We start from the raw sequence: 26,504 nt of genomic DNA on the forward strand, positions 1-26,504 counted from the left end.
CTTACAGGACGGGTCAGGTCTGGGACGTCCTGAGAGCACCTGGGAGGGGCCCTGACCCTCAGTGACAGGGGAGGGGGGCCTAGACCCTCTCTAGATGCAGTGCCACTGGTCAGGAGCGGGGAGATGGCAGGCATTTTCTCATCGTCCACGAGGCTTGCAGCTCTAGAGTTTTTATTTTTATTGCTGCCTTATATTTAGCGATGAAAGGCTGTCTTAGAATGTAGATTAACCAGCACACTCTTTAAAGGAAATAAAGTGACTTTGGGAAATCACGCAGACTTTCGCAGACATTTAAATTTTTGTTAAACATGTACTAGCATGTCATGTATTTTATATCAGTATTGCAAATTTAATACAAACCACAGTACAAAAAAATTTGAAAGCTTCCTAAAGGCACTGAGAAAGCAGTAGAGAAAGTTGCATTTATAGTGCATAAGTTTTAAAAATTCAACAAGTTGGTCTAGGTATTGAAAACTTTTTTCTTCCAGTAGAAACTACAAAAATATAAGTTGTATTGATCTCCTCCCTTCCATCCCATTCCCACCTTATATTTGACTTTAATACTTTTTCAGCTATATAGGGAAAAGCTACATAAACAGAAAAACATGAACCTGTAATTAGTGCTAACAATGACATTTTAGAGAGAAGTGGTACATCCACACCTTCTATGTTCCATAGTCTTCCCCACTGTTTTCCAAGAGGGTTGTGGCTATAAAATAACAAAAGTGCTGACTTGGGGAGTTTTTGTTGCCATTGAGGAAGGGATGTCAGACACCTCGCTGACGCCAGGCTCTCAGGGCCGCAGCCTCATGTGGGGTCCCCACACCACAAAACCGGCAGAGCCGACACCCATGTGCCGAGTGCAGCGTCAACACAGCATGGCCTGCCTGGCAGCAACCCACCACTCGATCTGGCACCTGTCACCAGGAGGGCCTTGGGCGGGGGCTGGTACCTGTCACCAGGAGGGCCTTGGGCGGGGGCGCATCTAAAGGTCTGGGAGGCTGCAGGGCAGGACGTGGTGAAGAAGCCTCCTGGGCAGGGGCTGCCGTCTGTGCTTAAGGAGGCCCCAGTGCTCCTTTGATGGCACTGAAGGGCCTGGCTACAATCGCAAACACGCAGCCACGTCTCTGATTCGATCTTTGGGGTCTGGTGTTTTTCCCAGTGACAGCCGTTGGCTCCAGGACACTCGAGACCTGTGATACACAAGACTCTCGGTCACTGAGCTCCCTGCCCTGCTCGGCCCCGAGACTGGAAGAGCAGCTGCCACGCTTGGGACCCAGGCAGCGCCCAGGCTGAAGGGAGCTGCTGAGGGCTGAGCTCCAGGACACAGGACGTGGCTGGCCCTCAGGACAGGGAACTCCAAGAGTGGAACATGCATGTTGATCAAGACTTTTTCAGGGATACAGCAGATCTGATTTTTAATTATTTTTTGTAGAGACACGTTCTTCCTATGTTGCCCAGGCTGGTCTTGAACTCCTGGGCTTAAGCGATCCTCCTACCTTGACCTCCCAAAGTGCTGGGATTATAGGCATAAGCCACTGCACCTGGCCTGCAGGTCTAATTATTAAGGGACTTTCCATGATCAGCAAAGGAGCCGGGCACTCAGTTAGAATAGGAAGGAAGTGGGAAGCTTCTGAAATGCCATCCTGGTCTTAAATCCATAAATGCCCAGAGGCCAGAAGTGTGCCATGCTCAGCATGAGAAATGAATAAAGAGGGGCTCTGTGCCAGCATAGGGCCAAAGTGGGAAGCAGGGGCCAGTCCTCAGGTCCTGGTCTTCACAGGTGCCTGCTCTCCACAGGTGACTGACCCTTAGGTGGCTGGTCACCCCATGGCTGGTGTACCTCTGTCCCCATCATGAGTTTAGGCATCAGATAAGGGGGAGATGGCAGTGGAAGACCATGAGCACATCTCACACCCACGACAGCACAGCACAGAGGTCACCTTTTGAAAGGCGCCCCCAGGCTAAGCAGAGAGTGAGCGCCCCCTTGGCAGGGCTTGGGGGGTCGTAGGAGGCCACGACGGATCGTGACTCTGGGCTCAGATGGTTGGCTGTTCTCTTCCAGTTCTGAGAGGAGATCCTTGTCCCTATCCCTGCCACGTGGGGGCAAACTGTCCAAGAACCAGGCCACTGAGAGGTGCAGGCACCTGGCATTGGGCAGAAGACCCAGTCCTGCCAACCAAACCTGGGTTTTGACAAAGTAAAGGTGCATTTAACAAATGGCTCCAGCATTAAACCAGGGTCTAAGTAAGCAATGACACCTCAAAGCCACTGACAACAGAGAGGGTGTCCACACGGGAGGCAGAATGCACAGTGCGATGGGGTGGTGGGTCCCTCGCCCATGGGCTCCCACGGCTCCTGCCACTCCCAGTGGAGCTGACGTCAGGGCGCCGACGCCCTGTCCCTGAGGGGCCTTCCCGCCCCCGCACAGGTGGGCCCAGCTGCAGCCACACCCCAGGGCCTCACTGCCTGGCTTCCTCTTGCTTGGGGTGACTTCTACACCCTGATCTGATGCCTGCACCATCCGGGTGGGGTTCCAGGCCACACCGTGGAAGAAGCCTGAACTGCACCATCAGCTGTAAGTTATCTCGGGTCGGTGGATTGGTGACCTTCACTTTCTGACTTATGCTTTTGTATCCAAATTTCCCACTCTCAGAACGTATCACCTTTACAACTGTTTTAATGCTATTAATACATGTCCGTCTTGTCCCTAATTATTCTCCTAGGATGGCAATGGGAACCCTCATTTGAGTGAACCATACAGACAGACAGACAGAGAGAAACCCCCAGAGGCAGTGCAGTTTCCTGTGTCTTCTCTCTACGTTGTGTTTCTCTGTACTTCCAAACCCAGAGTCTGTGAACTCTGTATTACGTGATGTACCAAGAGGCAGATTAGTAAGAACCATCCACAGAGACCCACTGAGAACTCGGAAGATGTCCAGAAGGAACGGGGGTTATGGTGTCAATTTCCAGTCCAGGTCTGGCCTCAGACTCTGTCATGGCGCCACGGAGCACCTGCCGCACAGTGTGGGACCCATGCTGCCAGCCTCTGCTGCCTGGAACTTTCTAGATTCCTCTATGAGTGGGCTCACAGACCCCTTTCTCCGCGAGTTGTATTTCTAATTTGCCATGTGCTGGCCTCTACAACGCACTGTGGCGATGGGCTGACCCTTCCTGCACAGCACAGGCCGGGAGCTGCAGGTGGCCTGGGAGGGCTGAGCTAGGTGCGTCACCCGACCGCTTCATCCCAGACCGCGGACTTGGGAGCATCACCCGACTGCTTCATCCCCGACTGCGGACTTGGCGGCTGTGGGACGGGCACTCACTGCCTCCGGGGCATGACGCTGTCCAGCCATGATCACTTTCCAAAAGATTTTAATTCCTCAAAGAGAAGTGCTGTCATGCTTCAATAGACTTAAGGCCAGTTTTCATTTAAGAACTGTTGGGATATTTTACAAAATTCAGGATAGGCTACTGCGTATGCTGCACACACAGACTAGCAGACTGCACATGCACAGCTCTGCAAAGCGTGTGTCTTAGGACGGGCTCCGGCCTGACCAGGTGCAGGGCAGCCCAGCCACCGACGCATCTGAGCATAGACGGACGGATCTGAGCATAGACGGACGGATCTGAGCTTGGACGGTGGTCACTGCGCTACGGCAGGAATGTGCACTCCGAAGCTTGGGGCGGGACCAGCGAGGCCAAGGCACTTTTGGGAAACATCCCGGGCACCGCTCCCTGGCTGTGAGTAGCCCACTGGGGTGAGTCCAAGGGCTCCCGCTTGACCACAGGGACAGCCTCAGCAGCTCTGCAGGCGCAGGACTGTTCACCTCGGCCCCGTGCACAGAGCTGGTGGGGAGGCTCTGGCTGGGGAAGGCCGTGCGTGGGCTCCAGGCAGGCACAGTGTGCAGGGTGGAAAGGGGTCAGCTCGTTGCTGTGCCCAGCAGTGGCCCTCCCATGGGGCTGAGCCCCCCGCACGCTGTGCCCCTGGTGTGAAATGTACACCTGTTGCCGAGAGTCTGGTTCTGTTTTCAGGTGCATCCTGGTAGGGAAGGTAGCTGGATGGCTCCTGTCACTGGCCCCCAGCCACACCTGGCTGGGCACACAGCCGTCTGCAGCATCCTCAGACCCAGAGTCCTTCTCCATCTTGATGGACACATCTAGCAGCAGCGTCGGACCGCACAGGTCCCCCGGAGGCATCGGTATACCTTGCAGCTTCACGTCCTCCATGGGATAGCCCCTCGTGGCAAAACGCTGAGCTCCAGGCTGAGGGAGCCGGTGCTGCAGGCTCCCCTGGGGAAAGTGGCAGAGGGGAGGGTGTACCTGGTCCTCAAGGACATCCCGAATGGGTCTGCTTGTCCGGCTGGAGTAGGCACTGGGGGACGGGCTCAGCGGGTGAGAGATGGGCGAGTTCCTGAAAGTGCCCTGGACACATGGGTAGGGCAGGCAGGAGCTGCGGGGCGTGGGGCGCAGGGAGGGTGGGTCATTCTTGCTGGGCTGCAGCCTCGGCCTGGCACCATCCTCACTGTGCTTTCCCGCTGTCCAGGGCAGGGGCTTTGTGGGTCCTGCAGTCTCCCTCCGCCCTGTCACTCCAGAGGCCCTGCTCAGCATCCTCTGCTGCTCCTCCTCCCTGTCCCTGCAGAGAAAAGACGGGGCCCATTTGACAGCAGCTGGACACTAGATCTGGCTGCCTTGGGTGGGGGTCTCTAAGGGAGGCTACTAAATTAGGACGATGCTAAATCTGCCAAGGCTGCTACACCGACCCCACACTGCACTGTCCCTTCTAACCCACCCAGCAGCCCAGGAGGCTGTGCCAGCACCCCACCCCCACTGTGTGCCTGGGGCGAGTGAGGAAGGCCCAGGGTGGGGTGAGGGTGCAGGCTTCAGGGAGGTGTCTCTGTGAGGCCTATGCCAGCTGTCCAGTGTCAGCCACACCAGTCACTAGTGCTAGGGGTGGGGAAGGGCGGTGCAAATGGTCCCATGGAACTGCAAAGCAGAAAATACTATGTCCAGCAGTTTCTGTGGCCAAGCCTGTTGCTGACCAACAGGACACCACGTGCCTTGGGACTGGCACTGCATGACTGTGAGATGGTGACCTGGAGAGTGGGGAGGGGCCTGTGGTGCACAGCTGGGCTGGTCAGGAAAGAGGAGGAGGCCCATCTGGGCGGCAGGCAGGCCCTGGGGAGGGAGACGGGGGAGAGACGGCTCTGAGCAAAGGCAAGATCAGGATGGAGCCGGGTGACCCAGGGTCCGAGTGACAGGTGAGGGTGGGTCCCAGAGCCCACGGGGCATCTTCGGTCCTGACATCCCTGGGCCACTGCTTCCCGGGTTCAGTCCCCAGCGACACGCGCGACTTCCAGCCCGGGAAGCTGCGTGGACGGCGCCACAGAGAGCAAGGTTAGCCGTGGCTCGCGTGGTGGCCAAGGCTGCCGTCGTCTTTTTTATTTTTCTTCTTAATCACTCTCCCACCCACTCTTTGGCCTCCACGGTGACTTAGGGAGCTGCCAGGGCTGGGGGAGGCTGCCTGGCACCACTTACCCTGAGCCCCCCTTGGGGTCGAGCACAAGGTCGGGGCCGCCCCGGAGGCACAGGCATGGGGCCCTGGCGGGAACCTGTGCCCATCGGCCAGCGTCAGTCTGCTCCCTGAGCACCAAAATGCCGCTCTCTCTGCTGCTCCTTCCTGTTGGGGTTTAGAGGGGGAGGAGGCCGTCACGGTGCGAGCTGAGGAGCTCCTGGAAGACGGTTGCTTGTTCTCAGCAAGGCAGGACCCATCGGCTCCTCAGAAATGCACAGACCGGAGCCCGGGAACGGCACTTGTCCACAGCAGGACAGACACCAAGTCTCTGCAAAATGGCTTTTCCATGGAATATGCCAACGTCTCCACTGGGCGGGGAAGCTCTCCAAGGGCAGAAACACATTTTACCCACGTGGAAAAGATCAGATAAGAAATGTTCTAAGTACCTGCTGAGTAATTGAGTTTTCCATGCAGTTCCGATTCACACAGACTGGTGGTGGCTTTCACTCTGTGAAGAACACAGATGAACATGTGACATGTGACAGATGAACAAGCTGACATGTGGATAAACGTGTCGATGGTAGAAATTAATAATGACAGGTATTGCTGTCACACCTGAGCAGTGAAGACAGAAACAATAATTCACTCTTGTTTAATTCTTTATAGCGTGGAAGGTTATTTTCTCAGTTACAGATTTACTGAAAATACTGTCATGTCACTTTTCAGGCCAATGAAGAGCTAATGAATTTGCTTCAGAAAGTAGAAGGATAAAATCGTAGGATGATTTTTAGAGCTTATATTTTTTTCCTGGAAGGCCAGAAAGAAAATGCAGTCCATGCTCATGACTCCAGGAAGTTATGTTCCAGGAAGTGAACACTGAGGTGAGGTGGAGACCAACTCGCATGGGACATGTGTGTACCCACACACGCATCACACTGATCCGAATCTTAAATCCCAACAACTCACCTCGGTAGATTCTGTTTTCTTTTGCTTTTCAAAAGAGAAACAGTAAGTAGCGCTGCCCCACCAGCAGGTCCCAGAGTTGAGTTCAAACCCATCTGACTGACCCCACAGCCACAGCTCCGGCCCTGCCCTCCTCTCTGTCCTCTGGGCACCTCCAGGAGGGCCAGGACCAGAGGCTGACCGGGGGCCCATGTCTAACACAAGACTCACAATGCCCCATCTATGTCCATGAATGGCTGCAAAGCACAAGGTGTGTTGACGTGTGGGTCCCAGTGAATTATGGCGAGCAGAGGAATTCACAGAATAGGCTTCAGGAACAGGCAGATCAAGATCATATCACAAAACTGCTGTGGGAAAAGCTGTGGGAGACTGGGGGGCTGTTGGGGGCTGCTAGGGGCTGCTGCTGGGGGCCACAGGGGCTGCTGCTGGGGGCCGCTGGAGGCTGCTGTTGGGGGCCACGGGGGCTGCTGCCACTGCCTCAGGGCTCTATTCTGCATCTTGCACCACTGTGGTGCCCTGGACCACAGTCCTGTGGCTCAGGACTGGTGGACCACAAGGTGTATCCTGAAAGCTGCTTTCTGAATCCAGCTCAGAGCAGGGTGGGGAGAATTTCAAAAGCCTTCGGCACGTGGGAGTCAGTATTCTTGGTTTGGCAAGTTTTCTACCCCCTTCTGAGTTTGAATAACATGCTTGTTGAGCTGAAGCTGTGTGCCAGCTTTATGTGCCTTGTGCTCCACCCCACCCTCACAGCCCCACGGGGGTCTCGTCCAGGCCGCAGGAGGAGCGCTGTGACCTTCGGCTCCACACCTGTGCTGGTGATCGCACACCTACGCTCCACCCAGGGCCAGGACAGGGCTGTGGGCACACAGGGCCAGGCCTGCCCTGCCCGGCTGTGACACCGGGGGGATGTGTCCCTTCTGCTTCCAGGGCTGGGAACTCCCAGGGAAGACCGGGCTCGCCATGTGCAGCGGAAACTCCACGGTGACGGTAAGCAGAGGGCAGTGTTGTTCCAGGGTTTGCGTGGTCCCTGTAGGTGCCGGAAGACCTGGGCCCGAACCCTGCAGAGACCCCAGGGCTTTCTGTGCACCTGTGTAGCATGTACTTCTTTTCCCTTTAGAATTCTGTGTTCCTCCCTTGCCCTTTACATTTCCATCCTTTAAAATAAGGTACATAAATTTAATTAAAAACCTTCCAGAGATTGTGGGCCTCAGCAGGCTGGCCCGTGTCCTGGCCGTCCCTGGAGCTGCCCTCTGTCCACCCTCAGGCAGCAGCGGTGCGGTGGGGCTGGCAGGGCCCAGGCAGAAGCCGCTCATGAGCAGAAATGAGTAACGAACATGGAAACCAACATGGCATGAAAACCTTCAAATAACCGCTGCTGCTGTCAGACTGTAGAGCTGCCTAAATGGTTATCTTAAAGAGGTCAAAGGTGAGGATGGAACTCACGCCCACAACACAGAGCACTGTGAGGGCCGGCAAGGTGGCCTTGGGGCCTGCAGACGGAAGCCCTTCACAGTCAACCCTGGACACTGAGCCTGGGGCCCCACAGCCTCCAAGGTCCTCCTCAGCAGGCCCCCAGCGGTGAAAGGGCCCTCGGCCGTATCCTCTACATCTGGAAGCCAGCAGGTGTGTGACGGGGTCCTCCCAGAGGGGGCTCAGTGGCGGATCCTGGTGCTCCCACAGAGGGCACGGGTGTGAATACAGAAGATGTGCTGGCCCGTCAAAGGCGCCAAAGAACGGGAGGGACGGCAGCATGCTGGGTGCTGCTGAGTCCCAGACCTCAAACTAGTTTGGGAGCCTGGACTCTGACAAGGTCAGTCAAGACTGCATTTAAAAAATGAAATTTAATACTAACGGAAGTTAAGGAACGCAGGTAGAATCCAAAGTCAGACTACAAGGCAACACACGCGACTGCAACTTAAGATCGCCCCAACGCGCCTGCCACAGCAGGTACATCAGTAAAGGCAGCGCCTAGAACAGGGCGGGGACGTCTCCTCCAGTCTGCGTGGCTCCACCTGCTGTGAACATCCCCGGGTGCTGTCCATGCACAGAGGAGAAGCATCGGAATCAGGACATATCTGGAAACCATAACCCAGGGGCAAGGCAAACAGAGCAGAGAGCGCTCAGCCAACACAGGGCCGTGGCAACTCCAGGCAGTGAGATTTGAGTCACACCAGGAAGAATCTGCTCTCAAGGTTCTGTCTGAACCCAGCAATGTTTTCTGTGTGGGGTTTGTGCAGCCTCAGCCAATCACTCCTGGGGGCTATGGCAGAGATTCCCACTGGGCTGGGGAGCTGAATTCGATGCCTGCTAAGATTTCTTTCCCACACAGCATTTGCTACCCACAGAGAGGGGAGGCCATGAACAAAGCGGGCTGCCCAATAGCGGCTGCAGGATCGCGGGGCGAGGCTGAGCTGCACTTGGTTACCAGGGACTGGGCCTGCAGCGCCGAGGGGCCGAGGAGGACAAGTCAGGGGGTCTCGGAGTCACAGAGCAGGAGCACCTCACCAACAGCCAAGGACCAGGGGGCTGAGGGCCAGGGGGCAGGGGGCAGGGCCAGCCCAGACCACCCCTCTGCCCTGCACTCAGCCCCGCCCCATCAGGCTGTCCCAGGAGGAAGTGGCAGGAGCGGCAACTCGCCCAGGTGGCCGGGGAAGGTGTCCTGCATAATTCTCTGAGAGGAAGTTGGATCTCTGGCATCCTGGCAGCCCAGCCCTACCTCACTGGTGTCTTCCCAGCAGGTGGAACACAGTTTCTATAGGCACAGCATTTGCATCTCTCCCAGCACGCAAGACAGACTTAACACATTCTAGGAAACTACAGGCACGAATCCCCGAGGGCAGGGGTCCCCAGCCCCAGCCACAGATCGGTACCCGTCCATGGCCTCTAGGAGCCAAGCTGCACCGCAGGAGGTGAGCCATGGGCAAGCCAGTGAAGCTTCATCTGTATTTACAGCCACTCCCCATCGCTCGCACGATCGCCGGAGCTCCGCTGCCTGTCAGCTCAGCTGGGGCACGATTCTCACAGGAGTGTGAACCCTGTTGTGAACTGTGCATGTGAGGGAGGGCCCTAGGTTCGAGCTCCTTATAAGAATCTAATGCCTGATGATCTGTCACTGTCTCCCATCACCCCCACCCCACCATGGGGCCACCCAGTTACAGGAAAACAAGCTCAGAGCTACCACTGGTTCTACATTATGCCAAGTTGTATAATTATTTCATTATATATTACAACATAATAAAACAGAAATGAAATGCATAGTAAGTAAATGTAATGTGCTTGAATCATCCTGAAACCATCCCCCCACTCCCAGTCCATGGAAAAACTGTCTTCCACCAAACTGGTCCCTAGTACCAACAAGCTCGGGGACCAATAGGGTGTTTTCTACTTCTGAAAGGCTGAGAAAGCTGTGGGATAGGACTGGGTTGGCCAGGGACGAGGACCAGCTGGAGGGGCCGCTGTGCCGTTGACCCTCCATCTGCCCACCAGGGATGCATTTCTCCGGCATCTCTTGCAGCCAGGAACCACCTCCACTTGTCCATAGACAGACGGTGCAAAGAGCGGGCAGCCAAGAGGTGGAGAAAAGCAGGGGCCACAGCCAACCCCCCATTCCCTTGAGGACACAGGGTCAGGGCACTTATTCTGAAACTGGTTCTGTAGCAGGACGATTTAGGAATGAATCAATACAGGCAACGTTTGGTGCCAGTTTGCAAATACAAGTTTGAAAAACACTGTTTCATCTAATCGTTGCTGCCTATGTTGTGTAATGACTTTTACAACACAAAACTTATTTTATTACTGGCTGGAAATGAAGAAAGAAGATACAGAAAATACTGAGCGTGGAGGTGTTTCGTGGGGGCCGCCAGCAGGCACCATGCGGCTGTAAAGGGCGAGTCTTACTCACTTTGCATCCGTGGTGGCCGCGGTGTCTGCCCTGGGTTTTGCCCTCAGAAGCGCGCTCCTCATTTTCATCTCCGCTGCGGAGGGGAGGAGAACGGGCGCCGCAATGCAGAACAGCGACAGCCGCGGGGGGAGCATGGCTCCTGACGGCGCCTTCTTCTTCTGTCCAAACAGGAATTTTAGTTTTCCTTGAAACTGCATCGTCTGGTGTTTTAAAGACAGAGAGGGAGGCGTGTTCACAAAGTGGCCTGGCAAGGTGGTCACAGGACACAGAACTCAAGGGCACGGCAGCGGCTGGAACTCGCAGGGAGGCAGCTCACCATGAGCGGCTCGGGACGGCAGAGCCACAGCTGCCAAGCGTGTGGCCCCCAGGCCTGGGCAGTGATTCGATGTGCTTGAATCGTCCTGAAACCATCCCCCATTCCCAGTTTCTCTGGAGTCGTGGCGACTGCCTTTAATTGACAGGTTCATTCCCGCGTGTGCTTGTGCACGTTCATGTGTGCCACCCCATGCGCAGGTGGGCACGAATTGAGCCTGCGGGACCTGCCACCCACCCACAGCCAGGCCAGCGGCCAACCCCCTGGCAAGAATTTGCAGGACTGGATGATCTCCGAGGATTGTTTCAGCTTTAACACTCCATTTACAAATTATTAATTCTTCATTTGTAATCATAAAATTTGGGCACAACTTGATTTTATTTATCTAGGGTGTATGGTGAGACTTTAAAAGCCAGCAAGTAGGCCGGGTGCGGTGGCTCACGCTTGTAATCCCAGCACTTTGGGAGGCCGACGCGGGCAGATCACGAGGTCAGGAGATCGAGACCACGGTGAAACCCTGTCTCTACTAAAAAAAAAAAAATACAAAAAATTAGCCGGGCGTGGTGGCGGGCGCCTGTAGTCCCAGCTACTCGGAGAGGCTGAGGCAGGAGAATGGCGTCAACCCGGGAGGCGGAGCTCGCAGTGAGCCGAGATTGCGCCACTGCACTCCAGCCTGGGCGACAGAGCAAGACTCCGTCTCAAAAAAAAAAAAAAAAAAAAGCCAGCAAGTAAGCTAGGAGTTTCTTATAAAAGAAAATAAAATATCTCTCTACAAAGGGAAGGCTGATGTATAATTTAGTTGCTTACCAAGGGCTTTCAGGGGTACTCCTGCCTTCTATGGAACAATGATCCCACAATGTGGGTCCACCCTCTCTCTATCCTTATTTCATCCATCTTTCTATCCATCCATCCATCCATCCATCCATCCATCCACCAATCTATCTTTCCATCCATCCACCCATCCATCCATCCACCCACCCATGCATCCATCATCTTCCCATCCATCTATCCATCCACCCACCCATCTTCACATCCACCTATCCATCCATCCATCTATCCATGTTTCCATCCATCATCTTCCCATCCATCCATCTCCCCATCCATCTGTCCATCTTCCCATACATTCATCCACCCACCCACCCATCCATCCATCCATCCATTCATCCATCCACCCATCCATCCATCTATCCATGTTTCCACCCATCCATCATATTCCCATCTATCCATCCATCCATCCATCCATCCATCCATCTTCCCATCAATTCATCCATCTGTCCATGCATCCATCATCTTCCCATCCATCCATCCACCCATCTATCTGTCCATGTAGCCATCCATCCACTCATCCATCTATTCATCCATCCACCCATCCATCTGTCCACCCATCCATCCATCCATCCATCCACCCATCCATCCGTCTATCTATCCATCCACCCATCCACTCATTCATCTGTCCATCCATCCATCTTTCCATTTGTCCATCTATCCACTTACCCATCCATCTTCCCATTCATTCATCCATCCATCCATCTATTCATCTGTCATCTTCCCATTCATCCATTCACTCATCCATCCATTCATCCATCCATCTTCCCATCTACCCAACCATCCATCCATCCATTCATCCATCTTTCCATCTGTCCATCCATCCATCCACCCATCCATCTTCCCATCCATCCATCTGCCCATCCATCCATCCATCATCTTCTCATCCATCCATCCACTCATCCATCCATCCATCCATCCATCTTCCCATCTATCCAAACATCCATCCATCCATTCATCCATCTTTCCATCTGTCCATGGATATATCAAACAAATAATGAACACCTGCTGTGTAGCAGTCACACAATTGGTGTGGGGGATTCAAGGCAGTGGTGTGCTGGGAAATGTTTAACATCTAGCTCTCCAGGGGGAAAAATTCCCAGATATGTAGTGTTTGCCAATTTCTTTTGTATAAATACTCCCAACACAGCTGATTTCAAGCTCCCAAGTTAACTTCAGCCGAATCTCAAAAACTACCATTTTCGGTTGGCCCTGTGGGTGGCATTAGGGAGCTTCCATGACACCCGCATTGCCCAGACTGCACCACTCAGGGTGAAAGCCGGGAAGAGCCATGAGGTCCTGCAGGGTTTTGGTGTGTTCTCTGTCAATACAGGAGCCCTTTATGGTGCTGTGGATGAATGGATTTTAATGGGAAAACAGAATCAGACACTTATTTGTATAAACCTTATTGCAACATTTTAGCATCAATCTAATTTCTCTGGCTTATTTCCTCCATTCAGTTCTTTGTTTGACAATTTCATTTTAAACTATATTCCAGTGGCTGCACAGTAAAATCCTTCCAATTTTGGGTCATCTAGAAATAAGAGTTTTTAACCAGGAATTGGTTATATAAATTTAAAAAACGAACAACATTCCTTAGCCAATAAAAGTTAGTATCTTAATTTCCACAAAATTTAGAACAAAATACCAACAGTGAAACCCCGTCTCTACTAAAAATATAAAAAAAATAGCCAGGCGTGGCGGTGGGTGCCTGTAGTCCCAGCTACTCGGGAGGCTGAGGCAGGAGAATGGCGTGAACCCAGGAGGCAGAGCTTGCAGTGAGCCAAGATCATGCCACTGTACTCCAGCCTGGGTGACAGAGCAAGACTCCGTCAAAATAAAATAAAATAAAATAAAAACTTTATTGTCACTAGCTACCTAAATGAAAGATGTGCCCTGGGGTGTGTGTGTGGCAACAGATCTGGGGCCTGTGGGGAGCTGGTCCTTCCACCAGGCACCCAGTGGGTGGGAAAGGCACAGAAACAGGCAGACCCACAGGTGCCTCTGCTGTGGGGACGGTCTGCACCCAAGGTCTCCAGGAGGGCATGGGTCCACAAATGGGTGGAAAGCTAAGCCCAGGGGGCCTGCCCAGCTAGGGTGCTGGGGTCAGAAGGCCTTGTGGGGTGCTGGGGTCAGAGGGCCTTGTGGGGTGCTGGGGTCAGAGGGCCTTGTGGCATTGAATTGCAGCCAGGAGACAGCAAGGGCCACCACTCGGGCTCTGAGGGGCCGTGACCCAGGGCTGACTGTGCTGCGACCAGGGTGGGCACAGTGCCTGGGGGACCTGCAAGGTGGGCAGGGGTCTGGGACAGGGTGGGAGGCCTTTGCCCTGACACGTCTGATGGGGAGGACTTCTCTGATGCAATGAGGAGCTGGAAGAAGAAATGGTCAAATAGCAGAAGTGAAAACCCCAAGGATCTGCTTGCAAGAGAAGAGGGTGAAACTGAAAAGCTCAGCAGATGCCGTGGGCTCAGCCACTCACGCCAGCCAGAGCCGGAGGCTCTCCCAGCCCTTGGCAGATGTGGGGCATGTTTTAAAATTTTTTTAATAAGTTTAAAATAAGGTACAACTAGAGTATAAACCTACTGCAGAATTTTACATTTTCATCGACCTGGCTTGTCCACCACAGCAGGCCTCACAGTTGACTCATCACGCATTCCCCTCACATGCCCAGAGGCATCATGGCCCTACACCATCGCCAGGCACACACAGCTCAGCACTGGCCCTCACCCCTCCACCAGGGACACCTGGGTTAAAGCCCCCACACCATCACAGTGTGCAGAGCTCAGCACCGGCCCTCGCCCCTCCACCAGGGACACATGGGTTAACACCCCCACACCATCACAGTGTGCACAGAGCTCAGCACCGGCCCTCACCCCTGCACCAGGGACACATGGGTTAACACCCCCACACCATCACAGTGTGCACAGAGCTCAGCACCGGCCCTCACCCCTCCACCAGGGACATGTGGGTTAACACCCCCACACCATCGTGGTATGCAGAGCTCAGCACTGGCCCTCGCCCCTCCACCAGGGACATGTGGTTTAACGCCCCCACCCCCTCTTGACCTCTGTTTCCTTCCACACCAGGGTAGAATGCATCCCAGATGTCGGAAACCCCCTGCCAAGGACCCACACACTCACCAGGAAGCCCGAGGTGCTGTCCAGCAGGCAGCGCACACGGCAGATGAAGCAGCGGGTCAGGAAGGCCGAGTACTCGGTGGGCGCGCCTGCACCCCACTCCTGGGCCCTGAGCAGCCTCCCCAGGATAGCGTCATCTCCTGCAGACCACAGGGGCCAAGAGGTGTGGCGGTAGGAGAAGCCAAAACACATGGGTCACACGTGCAACTGCATGCACAGAGCATGCAACAAACATGCCCGTGGCTCTCACGTGCCAGGTCATGTAAACCCCATCACTGTGCAATCCTCCCGCCCTCAGCATCCCTCTAGACGTCACTCGGACAAATTTTGCCTTCATCATCCCTTGCCTTTAAAAACATCGTTTTTAGTACATGTGCATGCACGACGATGGACCAGTGGTTTCATCTTGCTTGTTTTTAGCTTTATAAAATGGTCTTGCATGTAAGTGCTTGGGCTTTGCTGTTTTGATTTAAGGTCAATCATACTGTCATGGTGGAAACTTTCTGTGAATTATTTTAGGCTTCTGTAGATATGTGCGAGAGAACCCAGGAGCCACCCTCTGCACAGGACCCCGGGCAGTTGTCGCCTCTCCTCAGAGCCCAGATGCAACTGTCCCAGCACAGCCCCCACCTGTCATTGCCTGTCAAGGAGCTCCACACCTGCCGGGCTCATCTTACCAGTCAGGGCCACAGGGAGGTTGGGGGCAAGCCCTGTGCAGGGGTCTTCTGTAAAAAGGGGCAACCGACTCTGAATAGCAACAATCTTTCAGGGACATTTATCGGATAACTCTAGTATGAAGCAAAGAAACTTCCTGGCAGACGTGAGACTTGAGGGGAGTTTGCAAAACAAGAGGCCAGGACTGCAGCTTGTGGTGAGGTGACAAGAATGGCAGTGACCTTAAGCCTGGCAGAGCCCAGGAAAGCAACCAGGAGTGAAGCACACTCGAGCCACACGGAGCTGGTGGCAGCCCAACCAGAGGACAGGGAGGCATGTGGGAGGACGTCTCTGAAGAAAGGTGAGATTCGGCGCTAAGGTCAACGTGGAAGGCAAAGCCCACCAAGAAGGCGTGACAGGGTCGTTTCCAGAGGCAGCGACGTGTTATGTGACCTGCTCTAGGTTTTGCTGACTCACTTGGACCCCAGACACCCACCTGTCTCCAAGGGCGGGGGCTGCCCAAACACCACCTGGGGAGGGTCCATGGCCCAGTGGAGCTGCCGGCAGAAGTCCTGGCGGTCGTCCACATGGATGTAGTCGTAAATGTTCTGGTGCATTACATCCGTCTGAAATAGTGCAACAAGATTATTTCAGCCTTACCCCAAGTGGCTTTACACATTTTATTCCACCGATGAGTAACCGAAAAATTTCCACTCTGCTTGTCAAAGCAAGTCACAGCCACAGGGAGAGAATCCCGCCGAAGAGACGGCGCTTGGCGCCGGTTCCCCGCTCCCTCCTGAGAAGACGTCTAAGCTGCCTGGAGCACCCGCCCACCCGTCTGCCCAAGTGGTGCCCACATCCAGCCTTTCGGGGCAAGCAGGAGGCTAAGAGACGGGCATCTTCTGGGCCGTAGACACTCTGGGGCCAAGACATCCACTTTCCTGTTGACTTGGACTCTTTGTGACTCGGTTTCCCATCACTTCACATCTTATGGCCTGTGATTTCCTTCTTCCTGACACCCAGGCCTCAACCTTCACCCACTTTCACGATGCCTCAAGGACCTGCCAGTTCATAGGCCTCTCTCTAGTCCTCTCTCCTTCCACCTGCTCAGAAGCAAAGCTGGGCCTTGACACAGAGGCCGACCCTCACAGGCACCCAGGGTCCATGTCTGGCGACAGAGGCTGACACTGTGGGCCACGAAGACTGACTTCAAGGGGGACTCAACTGTCACCACTGCCAGTGAGCGTGTCCGCGCCTGAGGAAGGCCGGCCATCCCACCGTCCTCTCCCTTCTCCTAACTGAAGAAAGTCAGGCATCTGCACCTGGAGCCTGGCCCGCCACCCCCTGGCCCCGAATAATTAACCCTGCCAGGGACTGCTAGAACCTCAGGACTCTTTGAGGGGGACCTGATTCTAAACGGCATTTATTATCATGATGATAACCCAGTGGTTCTTCCTAACTGGAGGAGGAGCTCCTTAAGAATCAAGACTTCAGAGGAATGTAACTAATAACTCACCCTAAAGGGATGAGCATCTTCAAGCAACCCAATGGCAAGGACCCGCGGGGCTCCCCGAACAAGACGAGACACAGCCTCAGGAGGGCAGAAGGCGGAGGTGGCCCTCACTGACGGGGCTGGACTCTACTGTCTGTGCCTCCGCAGTTCCCTGCTGTGAACGCGCTGTCACAGAAAGCGGTGTACAGAGGAACAGGGACCCCTCCAGGTGAAAAGGGCCGCTCCAGCCTCCCCGCTGTGCACTCCTCGCGGCTCTGCCGTGGTGCCTTCCTAAGGACTGGAGGGTAACCTAGGCCAAAAAGCGCCCAACCATGAACACACAGTTGGGTGAGTCACCTTCAAGAAAACACCCCGCGAGACCTCACCCAGATGAGGCCACAGGGCGTCGCCGGCACCCGCGAGGCTGCTTCTGCCTGTGCCTCTGAGTCGGGGCCGCCCTCCGTGTGGGGGTTCTGCGCGCGGACTCCACGTGGAGGGAGGGTACCCGCCAGCATCCCCCTGCCCCGCATCGCGACCGTGGGGGCACCTCGCCCGTTCCGTGCATGCACACGGCATCCGCTCCGTGGCTGAACCGCGGGGTGGGCGCTGCCGACGAGGAGCCCGCTGGGTCCGCAAGGGCCTCCTGCCCGGCACCAGCCGGGCGCCAGAGCGGCCTCCCAGGCGGGGAGTTTCCTTTTCCAGTTAAGGCGCCAACGCTCCAGCGGCTGCACCTTCTGGCCAATGTTTGTCCTTTTCCCCGTATCTCTTTTAGTCGTTGCGGCGGATAGGCCATGTTTCTGGCTATGGTTTCAACTTTCCACCTCCTGAACCATAACGAGGAGCATCTTGTATATTCTGGGTGTTCAGCCCTGCGAGCGTGTGTGCGCGTGTGTGGGTGGGTGGCTGCGTGCGTGGGTCTGTGGATGTGTGTGTGCTGCGTGGGTGGGTGGCTGCATGCGTGCATGCGTGGATGCATGTGTGCTGCGTGGGTGGGTGGCTGCGTGTGCGTGCGTGGATGTGTGCGTGCTGCATGCGTGGGTCTGTGGGTGCGTGCGTGCAGCCCGGAGGTGTCTCTTTCTGGAATCCCCACTGAGCTGTCCAGCTGCGGTGCCCAGTCCCTTCTGGGCCACCTTTCATGCAAGGTGTCCTCGCTGCCATCCCGCCCTCCTGATGGACACCGCAAGGCCCAACCCTTCCATCCTCTCCGCATGGAGAAGGCTTTTGTCCTGAGAAATCTTTCCTCACAGATCTAGCTCTGCCCCGTTATCTTCTGGAAACTTCCATCATGCCCTGAAGCTGTCTGTGGTGTGAGCCAGGACTCAAGACTGGCTTCCTCCTGCAGCGAAGCAGCTTGCCCAGCATCTGCAGGTGCTGCCTCCGTTCAACTGCGAAGGCCCCCCGGCTAGTGTTTGGTGAGCTGTGGGGTCTCCCCGCCTTTGCTCGGGGAGTCTGCACTCCTCCCAGCCCTAGGGCTCCCTCTTTCTCCCTTGACTTCCTGTTACCAGGGGATTGTCTTCATGGGGTTCTGTTAATTCAGGGTCTGGTAAGCAATGCTGGGTTTAGGCTTCCATCCCATCCTGTTCTATGAAAACAGGTTTTCCCAAATCCAGGACTTCACAGCTCTCTTATCAAGTAGCCAACGGCTCCCCCTTTAGTGTTCACTCTGGATACTGGAATATTTCTCATTCAAAACCCCCTTCTCCTCCAGGAACTGCACGGTTCTGCTGCTCTATGGCGGCAGCCTCAGGGCCCGTCAGAGGGAAGCTTAGCTGCATAAGTACCATGGTGTCACCTCTCGTGTTTCCAAAGGGTCTCCAGGCTGAAGGATGCAGCATGTGAGAAGTTTAACAAATGCACATCCACATCCCGATGGCCAAAAAAGGGGATCCACAAGGAACCTCTCAGAGTTCTTAACCAAACCACTCTACCTCCCAATTCCACATCTTAAAATCCACTTTACACCCTGGCATACATAACACAAAACCACGGAAACAGAGACCCAGAAACCTGGGTCTTTCCCCTTCTAAATTAGAGACCTTATGACATTTGTTTCACAGCTTATGGAAAATGGTGTGGGGACACTTCCAGTAAACAGGGGTTGGCAACAAACAGAAATACCAACTCCATCAGCTCTTACGGGCTAGCCTGTTGGTCCTTGTGCAGTAAGAGCTGGGCAACTTGGAGGGCCCCGGCTTTGCCAGGACAGTGGGAAACATGGCTCCAAACACTCCTATGCGAGCTCTTGACACGTTTTAGTGCCAACTTTTTAGAACTGAAACGCAGAGGAACCAGCGTCCAGAGGCAAGCGACATTCCCCTTACACTTGCTGTCATCCTTAATTTCTTCATTTATAAATGTTGCTTAAAAGACTAAAACTCCCAGCCGGGCACAATGGTTCACGCCTGTAATCCCAGCACTTTGGGAGGCCAAGGCAGGCGGATCACTTGAGGTTGGGAGTTCGAGATCAGCCTGGCCAACATGGTGAAGCCCCATCTCTACTAAAAATACAAAATTTAGCCAGGCTTGGTGGTGCACACCTGTAATCTCAGCTACTCAGGAGGCTGAGGCAGGAGACTTGCTTGAACCCAGGAGGCAGAGGTTGCAGTGAGCCGAGATTGTGCCACTGCACTCCAGCCTGGATGACAGAGCAAGACTGTCTCAAAAAAAAAAAAAAAAAAAATCCCATTCCTTTTAAAAAATAGATTCTTGCCCTCAGCTCCAATGGCCACAGGCAAAGACTTATTTCCCAATAGAAGGGAGAGACTCCTTCGGCTTTGTGGTCACGGTCAGGATGAGGCATACAAGGTCATCTGCACCCATGGTCACGTGGCCAGCAGCTGCTGCTTCACCTGGAGCCCTCACTCCCTGCATCTAGGGAACCTGGCTTTGTCATTGCAATGCCTGATGCCCCCAGCCAGGTGGTCCTGGGACTTCTCCAACTCACCAGTCACCAAGGCCTGCGCTTGCGCCAGTGGCACATGGCAGTGCTGGAGGCCTGGGTGCACCTGCTGCATGGGAACCCGGCTGTCCTCACAGTAGCTGGTGCTGCACCAGATCATGAGGCCCTGCATCTTCTGGAGCTCGCTCTCTCTCCAGCTCTTCACCATGGAGTCTGCCGCCTCCTGCACCAGAGCAGCTGCAGCCCCGCCCTGGTGACCCACACCAAAATGGCCCTCACATGAATTTCCATAGACAACCCTGAGCTTTGTAGGCCCCGGAAGGTGACCCCCACCCCCAGTACCCTCCCTGAGCAGCCGCAGGCCTCCCCAAGTGCCTCGTCCATCATCTCCAACCCCGAAGTCAGGTAACGAAAGGGAATCAACAGGCGAGAAAGGGCATCAACAGGCGAGAAAGGGCCTGCTGCTCAACCAAGGCCAGACAGCACACGTGGCGGAGGGCGTAGGCGAGCTGGAAAGACTTCTCCAACTGAGGCAAATCTGAAGACAGGGTGAAATGTGAATCCTGTTTAGGTTGAGGAAACAAAGTTCTGTGTTTTAATCATCAGTGTGGCATGTCTGCCCTAAGTCTTTCTTAATCCTTTAAAGTCTGATTCCTACAAAGTGACATCAAGAGACGTGGTGGGAGAAATGGGAGGGGGAGAGCATGATGTTAACATTATCCAAATCGTACAAAAACAAACCCTCCTTTCGTCAACTAAAGACAGTCTTCATTTCAGTTTTACACCACCACTCAGGGAGTTTAGAGTAAAATCATTTCCAATTTTAATATGCTGCTCACTCTAACGGCTAACATTTTTACCTCTTTGTGCAAAAGCTTGCACACATCTGCTAACCATGCCTGTGGGGTTCTAACTGCTCTGATCAACGAGCTCTAATCTTTGAGAGAACGAACAACTTACCGAATCAACAAATGTCAATGGCAACTAAACTAGACGCCTAAAGCCGTTTATGCATCACTAAAGCATGCTGAGCTTGAAGACACTGACATTATGCACTCAGGCTGTGACCGGGAATAATTGGTTCCTGACTTTTTGTAAAGCATTTTGCACAATAAGCTCACACAAGCACAAAGCTGTTCTAATATTTTCATGAGATATTTTGCATCAACTAGAGGCAATGCCTGATTTAATGGCATTTGGAACCAATTTCCTCACAATCAAGGCAAAACTTTTTTTTTTTTAACTTCTCATGCTTGGGGGAAAATGACCAAGCGCCAAGAAAACAAAAAGTCCAATTAGCAAGTTCTGACCTGGAATCAAAGCTGCTCTGCACAGCACCTGCCCCTCTCCCCAAAGCCAAACCCTGGAGTGAGACCATCGAGCCATGGCTAAAGGCAGCGTCTCTGGGTGTGTCTGGAGAACTCGGGCAGCTCCAGATGCAGTGACTAGAGTTGACAGTGGTTCTGAGCATGCAAAAGGCAGAGCAAGTGGCCTTCTCTAGACTCAGGCCCTGCACATACAGACCAAGCTGAAGCTGCTCTGTTTCGGTTGACAGAGTCACCGAGCCACACCCTCATGTCTGCCCATGTCCTGTCCTGCGAGTGCTCCCCCGTTCAGCGCACCCCACGGTGAAAGACACACCAAACCCCAGCAAACGCACACGGACCCAACAGACCCACTCCACTACTCTCCACGCGTGTAAAGGAAGCATCCCACGGCAGCTCCATGAGATCTGAAGACAGAAGACGGAGATGAAGAGGATGCCGGGTGGCCACCCAGACGCTCATGCCATCTGTGGGAACGAGGGACCCACCAGCTGTCACTTCAGGTCCCCTCTCATAGGGTGCATCAGGAGATGACAGTGCCCCAACCACAGATAGCAGGGCACACTCATCAAAGCCTGTGGTCATGTGGTATCAACAGCAGCCGCCTAAAGCGATGTCCCTCTGTGGTAGGAGACGCCGCGCCGGGCACCGGGGCTTTTCCCAGCACTCCCCTGCTCAGTGGCCCCGTGGTCTGGCCACAGCCTGGCAGGCAAACACCGCTGCTGGCCATTGTGTGGACACAGGAATGAGGCTCAGAGCCATCAAGGTTGCTGCTGGGACAGCAGAGCTGTGTCTCCACCCTGCACTGCGTTCCCAACAGGGCAGTGGCCTGGACACCCCTTGGCAGCCATGTCCACCACACGGTGTTCCCTCTCCCTGCACACAGCCATGTCCCCCTGCGTCCTCCACCAGGGCCGGCCCAGGGGTGCTGACGAGCTGCACCTTCACGTGGATGCTGGGGGAGAGGCCATCCCAAGGAGGCATCCAGTGTACAGAGACAGCCACGGTGCAGAAAACAAGCTCACTGCAATGGGCCCGGCAGTCACATGGTCCTTGCAGTTCACAGGGAGACTGGCCTTGGGCTCAGGGGCAGGAGGTTGAACTCAGAGGCGGACTAGAGGAGCTGCTTCGCAGAATCACCAGCAAGGCAGCAGCGACTTCAGCTGTGGGAAAAAATTCAAAATCCCGGCTCTCATGGACATTGGATACAACTGTACAGCCTCAGGGCCTCCGCAGACGTGAATTCTAATGACTTGTCAGGGACTAGTGTGGGTGAGCGGGGTGGTTCGTGGCCTCCACTGCCTGCTGCTCTGCGCAGCCCCCAGGCCTCCCGCCCGACCAGGCAGATTCGGCCCCCAGGCCTCCCGCCCGACCAGGGAGATTCGGCCCCCAGGCCTCCCGCCCCACCAGGGAGATTCGGCCCCCAGGCCTCCCGCCCGACCAGGGAGATTTTTGCTTTAATCACTGTGTGCTGCCTCTCGCTCAGCATGAATGCTGGCTCTGGGACCATTTCCTCGTAGGCAGAGGTGCTGGGCAGTGCAGGGGTAGGGCTTCCCCTGGGGCCGGTGTGCACCCCCCAGTGTCACAGCGTCCCCCAGTGCCCAGCAACCTCCAGGTATGCATCTCACCTGGGTCCCAAAGGGAGGTTTCCTACCAGCCAGCCCTGGCCTGAACATCTCGGGAACTTCTCCACTGCCCGGGTCACGGCCCCACCCCGTGCCACTGAGGGTCTGGTTCTCAGCCTCAGTGGGGCTGGGGTTTCCAACGGCCCCGCCTGGGCCCTGCAGGCACTGCTGCCCCTCTGTTGCTGTATCTGTGTCCTCAGAGTCCCTTTAGTCCTTCGTTGCTGAGCCGGTGCTACTGGTTAACACTTCCTTACACTAAACCCGTCATAAGTCTTTCTATAAAACTGTTCAAATTTCTGCACAGTTTCTGTCTCCAGACTGAACCCTAATATACTACTCTCTATTTTTCAAAGTTTTGTTTTGATCTTTCTCAAACATACCTGTTCTTTTCTTCATCATAGGCTGTGCTTTCTTTAAATTGCTGCTTTTATCTTTTATTGTTTTAAATCTATTTGTTTGCCAGTTTCCTTTGGACAGCTCTGCTCCTTAAGTTCTTCCAGGAAGCACGGTTTGTTTACCTGTCGGCTGCCCCTGCTCACCATCTATGGCTTCCTTGGCATTGTGAGCTCATCTGCAGGGCGGGTGTTTTTGTGGGAGTGGCTTGTGGAAGTGCAGATAAAGGCCCCCATTTTTGCTTCTTTGGGTTCTCCAGTAATCTCATCAGTCTGCAGTACACCTGATTTCCAGATCCTGGGGGTCCTCGCCGTGCAGTGGGAGAAATTTTAATTCTATAACCAGCATCTGATTTTCCATGAGGGACCCCAGCTCCTCCCCAGACAAAAAAAACAGCTCCCTTGCTCCCCTCCTGGCCTTGAGTGGGATTTTTTTTTATTTTTATTTTTTATTTTTTTTTTGAGATGGAGTCTTGCTCTGTCACCCAGGCTAGAGTGGAGTAGCTCCATCTCACCTCACTGCAGGCTCCGCCTCCCAGGTTCAAGCTATTCTCCTGCCTCAGCCTCCCTAGTAGCTGGGACTACAGGTGCACGCCACCACACCCAGCTAATTTTTGTATTTTTAGTAGAGACAGGGTTTCACCATGTTGGCCAGCCTGGTCTCGATCTCCTGACCTCGTGATCCACCCGCCTCGGCCTCCCAAAGTGCTGGGATTACAGGCGTGAGTCACTGCGCCCGGCCTGGTGGGATTTTTTATCGCACCTTTTCCCGCGTGAGTTGCCCTTCCAGGGCTTGGTATCTGACGATGCCTCAACCCCATTCTCTGCCTGGAAGTCTGGAGTCATCCACCTGGGGCTGGCTGGGCAGCATTCCAGATGAACCACTCGCACGTCAGGAAGGGCATTTCCACAGCAAGCTGTGTCCTGAGTGCACCAAGAAGCTGAGGGTTAAGACGTTGACTGGGAGCAGCTGAATGGGATGGTGCCGGTGGGGCAGGGGGCCTGTCGGAGGGCCTGAGCCACAGGAGACCATGCCGCCGTCGGCACGCCGCGGTTCCCTTAGACCAGAACACCCCTGACACTGGGCAGCCTCTCACTGAGACCCCGAAGCCAGGCTGGAAGAAACACTGCCCTAGACAAAGCTGGGGTGTGGAGATCTTTATCTGATAAGAGCTCAGTGATAGGAAAAGCCTGATTTTAGGCATTACCAAACCTTGAAGACAACAAACATTTACAAAGGGAAGAGAACCTAGCACTTAACAGACTGGAGGGCTGTTCTGGTTTCATTACCTGATGGAAGCCCAGATAGTCCACGATCGTTGCTGACGCATAAAATATCGTCCCTTCTGCACTCACGACCAGAGCAAAGCCATTAAGAGACTAGAAGAAAAAAACAAAAAAAAATCGAATTGGCTCACCCAAAATGAAAAAGTGCAAGAATCCTTTGCTTAAATTTTCAACAATATCCTCCTGTTTTGTAGTCCATATTTATAACCTCTAGAAATGCCCACTTTTTATTTATTACCATTTTGTCACAGGCTCCAAGTTAACAGGCAACAGGAGAAGGCAGCCATGGTTTACAAGGCCCCTTTTCTAATAAATATAAAATTATGTGCACCTTGTCTTGGTGCGACAGTGAGACTTGGTACCTAAGACGAGGCAGGAGCTCTCTGTTTTCTTCTGCAGACGTTTCCGCCCACATACCACCTTCTACACACTGTCTGGAATACCCTTTGGCTTTTCTAAGGATTTTTATTATGAAAAATATAGAACTCCATCGACCAGCCTGGCTAACATGGTGAAACCCCGTCTCTACTAAAAATACAAAAATTAGCTGGGTGTGGTGGTGCACACCTGTAGTCCCAGCTACTTGGAAGACTGAGGCAGGAGAATCCCTTGAACCAAGGAGGTGGAGGTTGCAGTGAGCTGAGGTCGCACCACTGCCCTCCAGCCTGTGCAATGGAGTGACACTCTGTCTCAAAAAAAAAAAAAGAGAGAGAGAGAAAAATATTGAACTCATCAAGTGTTTTTCTGTACCTAGTGAAATAATCACAATTTTTCTTTAGTGTGTGATTGATAGATTTTCTGATGATGCAGAATTCTTGTACTTTATGAGGTAAGCCCCTTTGATCATGACTTTTAAATATGCACTTGGAATTGATTAACCTCACTTAACTATCTATGTTTAAACTTGGCCTGTAGTTTCTCTCCATATTTTGCATACAGTATACACAACCATCAAGACACGAGTCGCTCCTGCACCTTTCCTTCCATTTTCTGGAGCTACTTAAGATGAGGGTGATGTGCTTCTGGAAGGCCTGGTCTGCCTCACCCTGAAGACCCTCCAGTGTGGGCACATTTTGTGGAGATGGTGGATGAAACGGGGCAGATTTTAATACCATGTTGATGTATTTATTGTTAGTGTGTGCCAATTCTTTATTTTTTCTTACATTAACTACACAATCTTAAAAAATTTTCTAGAAATTCATTTCATCTTGATGTTAAATTCATTCGTGTATGTTACACACAATATTTGCATGATTATTAAATCTCAGTTATAGCCGTAATTATTGTGGGATTTTGGAGGGAGCAGATGGAGAAGGCAAGGATGTGGCTGTGTTGTGCTTGATGTGACATTTTCCTCTACTTGAGAAGCGAGCCCTGCAGCCCCACCCTGCAGCAGCTTCCCGGGGCCATCACCGGTGAGGATGCGGGAAAGACAGTGGCCTCTGAGTTGCAGGATCTGTCCATGGCAGCAATGGCCACTGACGCTGAGCAAGCACAGGCCACCAGGTGGAATATCTCGCCCAGTCTCACATCCTGCACGAGGTAGAAGCTGGGGGTGAGGGGGCTGAGTCACCTGGACACAGCTTTCATAACTGTTTCCATTTGCGTCTTTAAAACACAGACATTTGGAGACTTTAACTCCCATGATGTTTGTGGCTATCAGCAGTATATTATATACTAATTTCCCTTAAATCTGGACCATGCTGGGTACTTTTATTTTCCTTTTTTCTTTTTTTGAAATCTTTGCCAATTTGAAAACAGATATATTATTTCTGAAAAGAGATAAATTATTTTACCATTATAGTTTTCATTTCTTTGATTACTAATGAGATTGAAAAACATTTCCTGCATTCACTGGTAACTTGTATTTCTTCTTTGGAAAACTGCCCTATGTATGTCATGTGCTAATTTTTCTATTAGGGTTTATAAATATCAATTTCTAAGAGCTTTTGAAATACTGGTATTGAAGACTCCTAGGCAGCCAAGGATAATGGCAGTTACCTAAATCCAAATCCCTCCCACATTCCACAAAATGATGGAGAATGGTAAGAACAAGTGTAGCTACACAGACCCAAAATTGCATCATAATGAGGACACAGGAAGTGTAATAAACTTCCAATTACACACAAGCAGAAGGGTCGGCATCAAATCCCAGTGAGCTTAAAATGACTGTTTC

General features: G+C 53.4%; 1 protein-coding gene across 8 annotated transcripts in view; it reads right to left on the reverse strand.

Annotated features, from left to right (window-relative positions):
- Positions 1–296: 296 nt before the first annotated feature.
- AHRR (aryl hydrocarbon receptor repressor) overlaps positions 297–26,504 on the reverse strand; it is a 111,418-nt gene continuing 85,210 nt past the window's right edge. For 3 of the 8 annotated variants that reach the window (XM_063619615.1, XM_063619617.1, XM_063619613.1), the window contains exons 5-11: positions 24,332–24,421; positions 15,805–15,934; positions 14,658–14,794; positions 10,380–10,579; positions 5,962–6,023; positions 5,539–5,680; positions 297–4,636 (exon numbers count right to left, since the gene is read on the reverse strand). In XM_063619615.1, coding sequence (XP_063475685.1) covers positions 3,655–4,636; positions 5,539–5,680; positions 5,962–6,023; positions 10,380–10,579; positions 14,658–14,794; positions 15,805–15,934; positions 24,332–24,421 — 1,743 coding nt within the window. In that variant the 3' untranslated portion in view covers positions 297–3,654. Of the gene's footprint in view, positions 4,637–5,538; positions 5,681–5,961; positions 6,024–10,379; positions 10,580–14,657; positions 14,795–15,804; positions 15,935–23,167; positions 23,253–24,331; positions 24,422–26,504 lie in introns of those variants that run through there. The other 5 variants (XM_063619614.1, XM_055246147.2, XR_010116280.1 and 2 more) reach the window with 4 other exon arrangements.

The sequence above is a fragment of the Symphalangus syndactylus genome, chromosome 16 (assembly GCF_028878055.3).
Source record: "Symphalangus syndactylus isolate Jambi chromosome 16, NHGRI_mSymSyn1-v2.1_pri, whole genome shotgun sequence".
Classification (NCBI taxonomy): Eukaryota; Metazoa; Chordata; class Mammalia; order Primates; family Hylobatidae; genus Symphalangus; species Symphalangus syndactylus.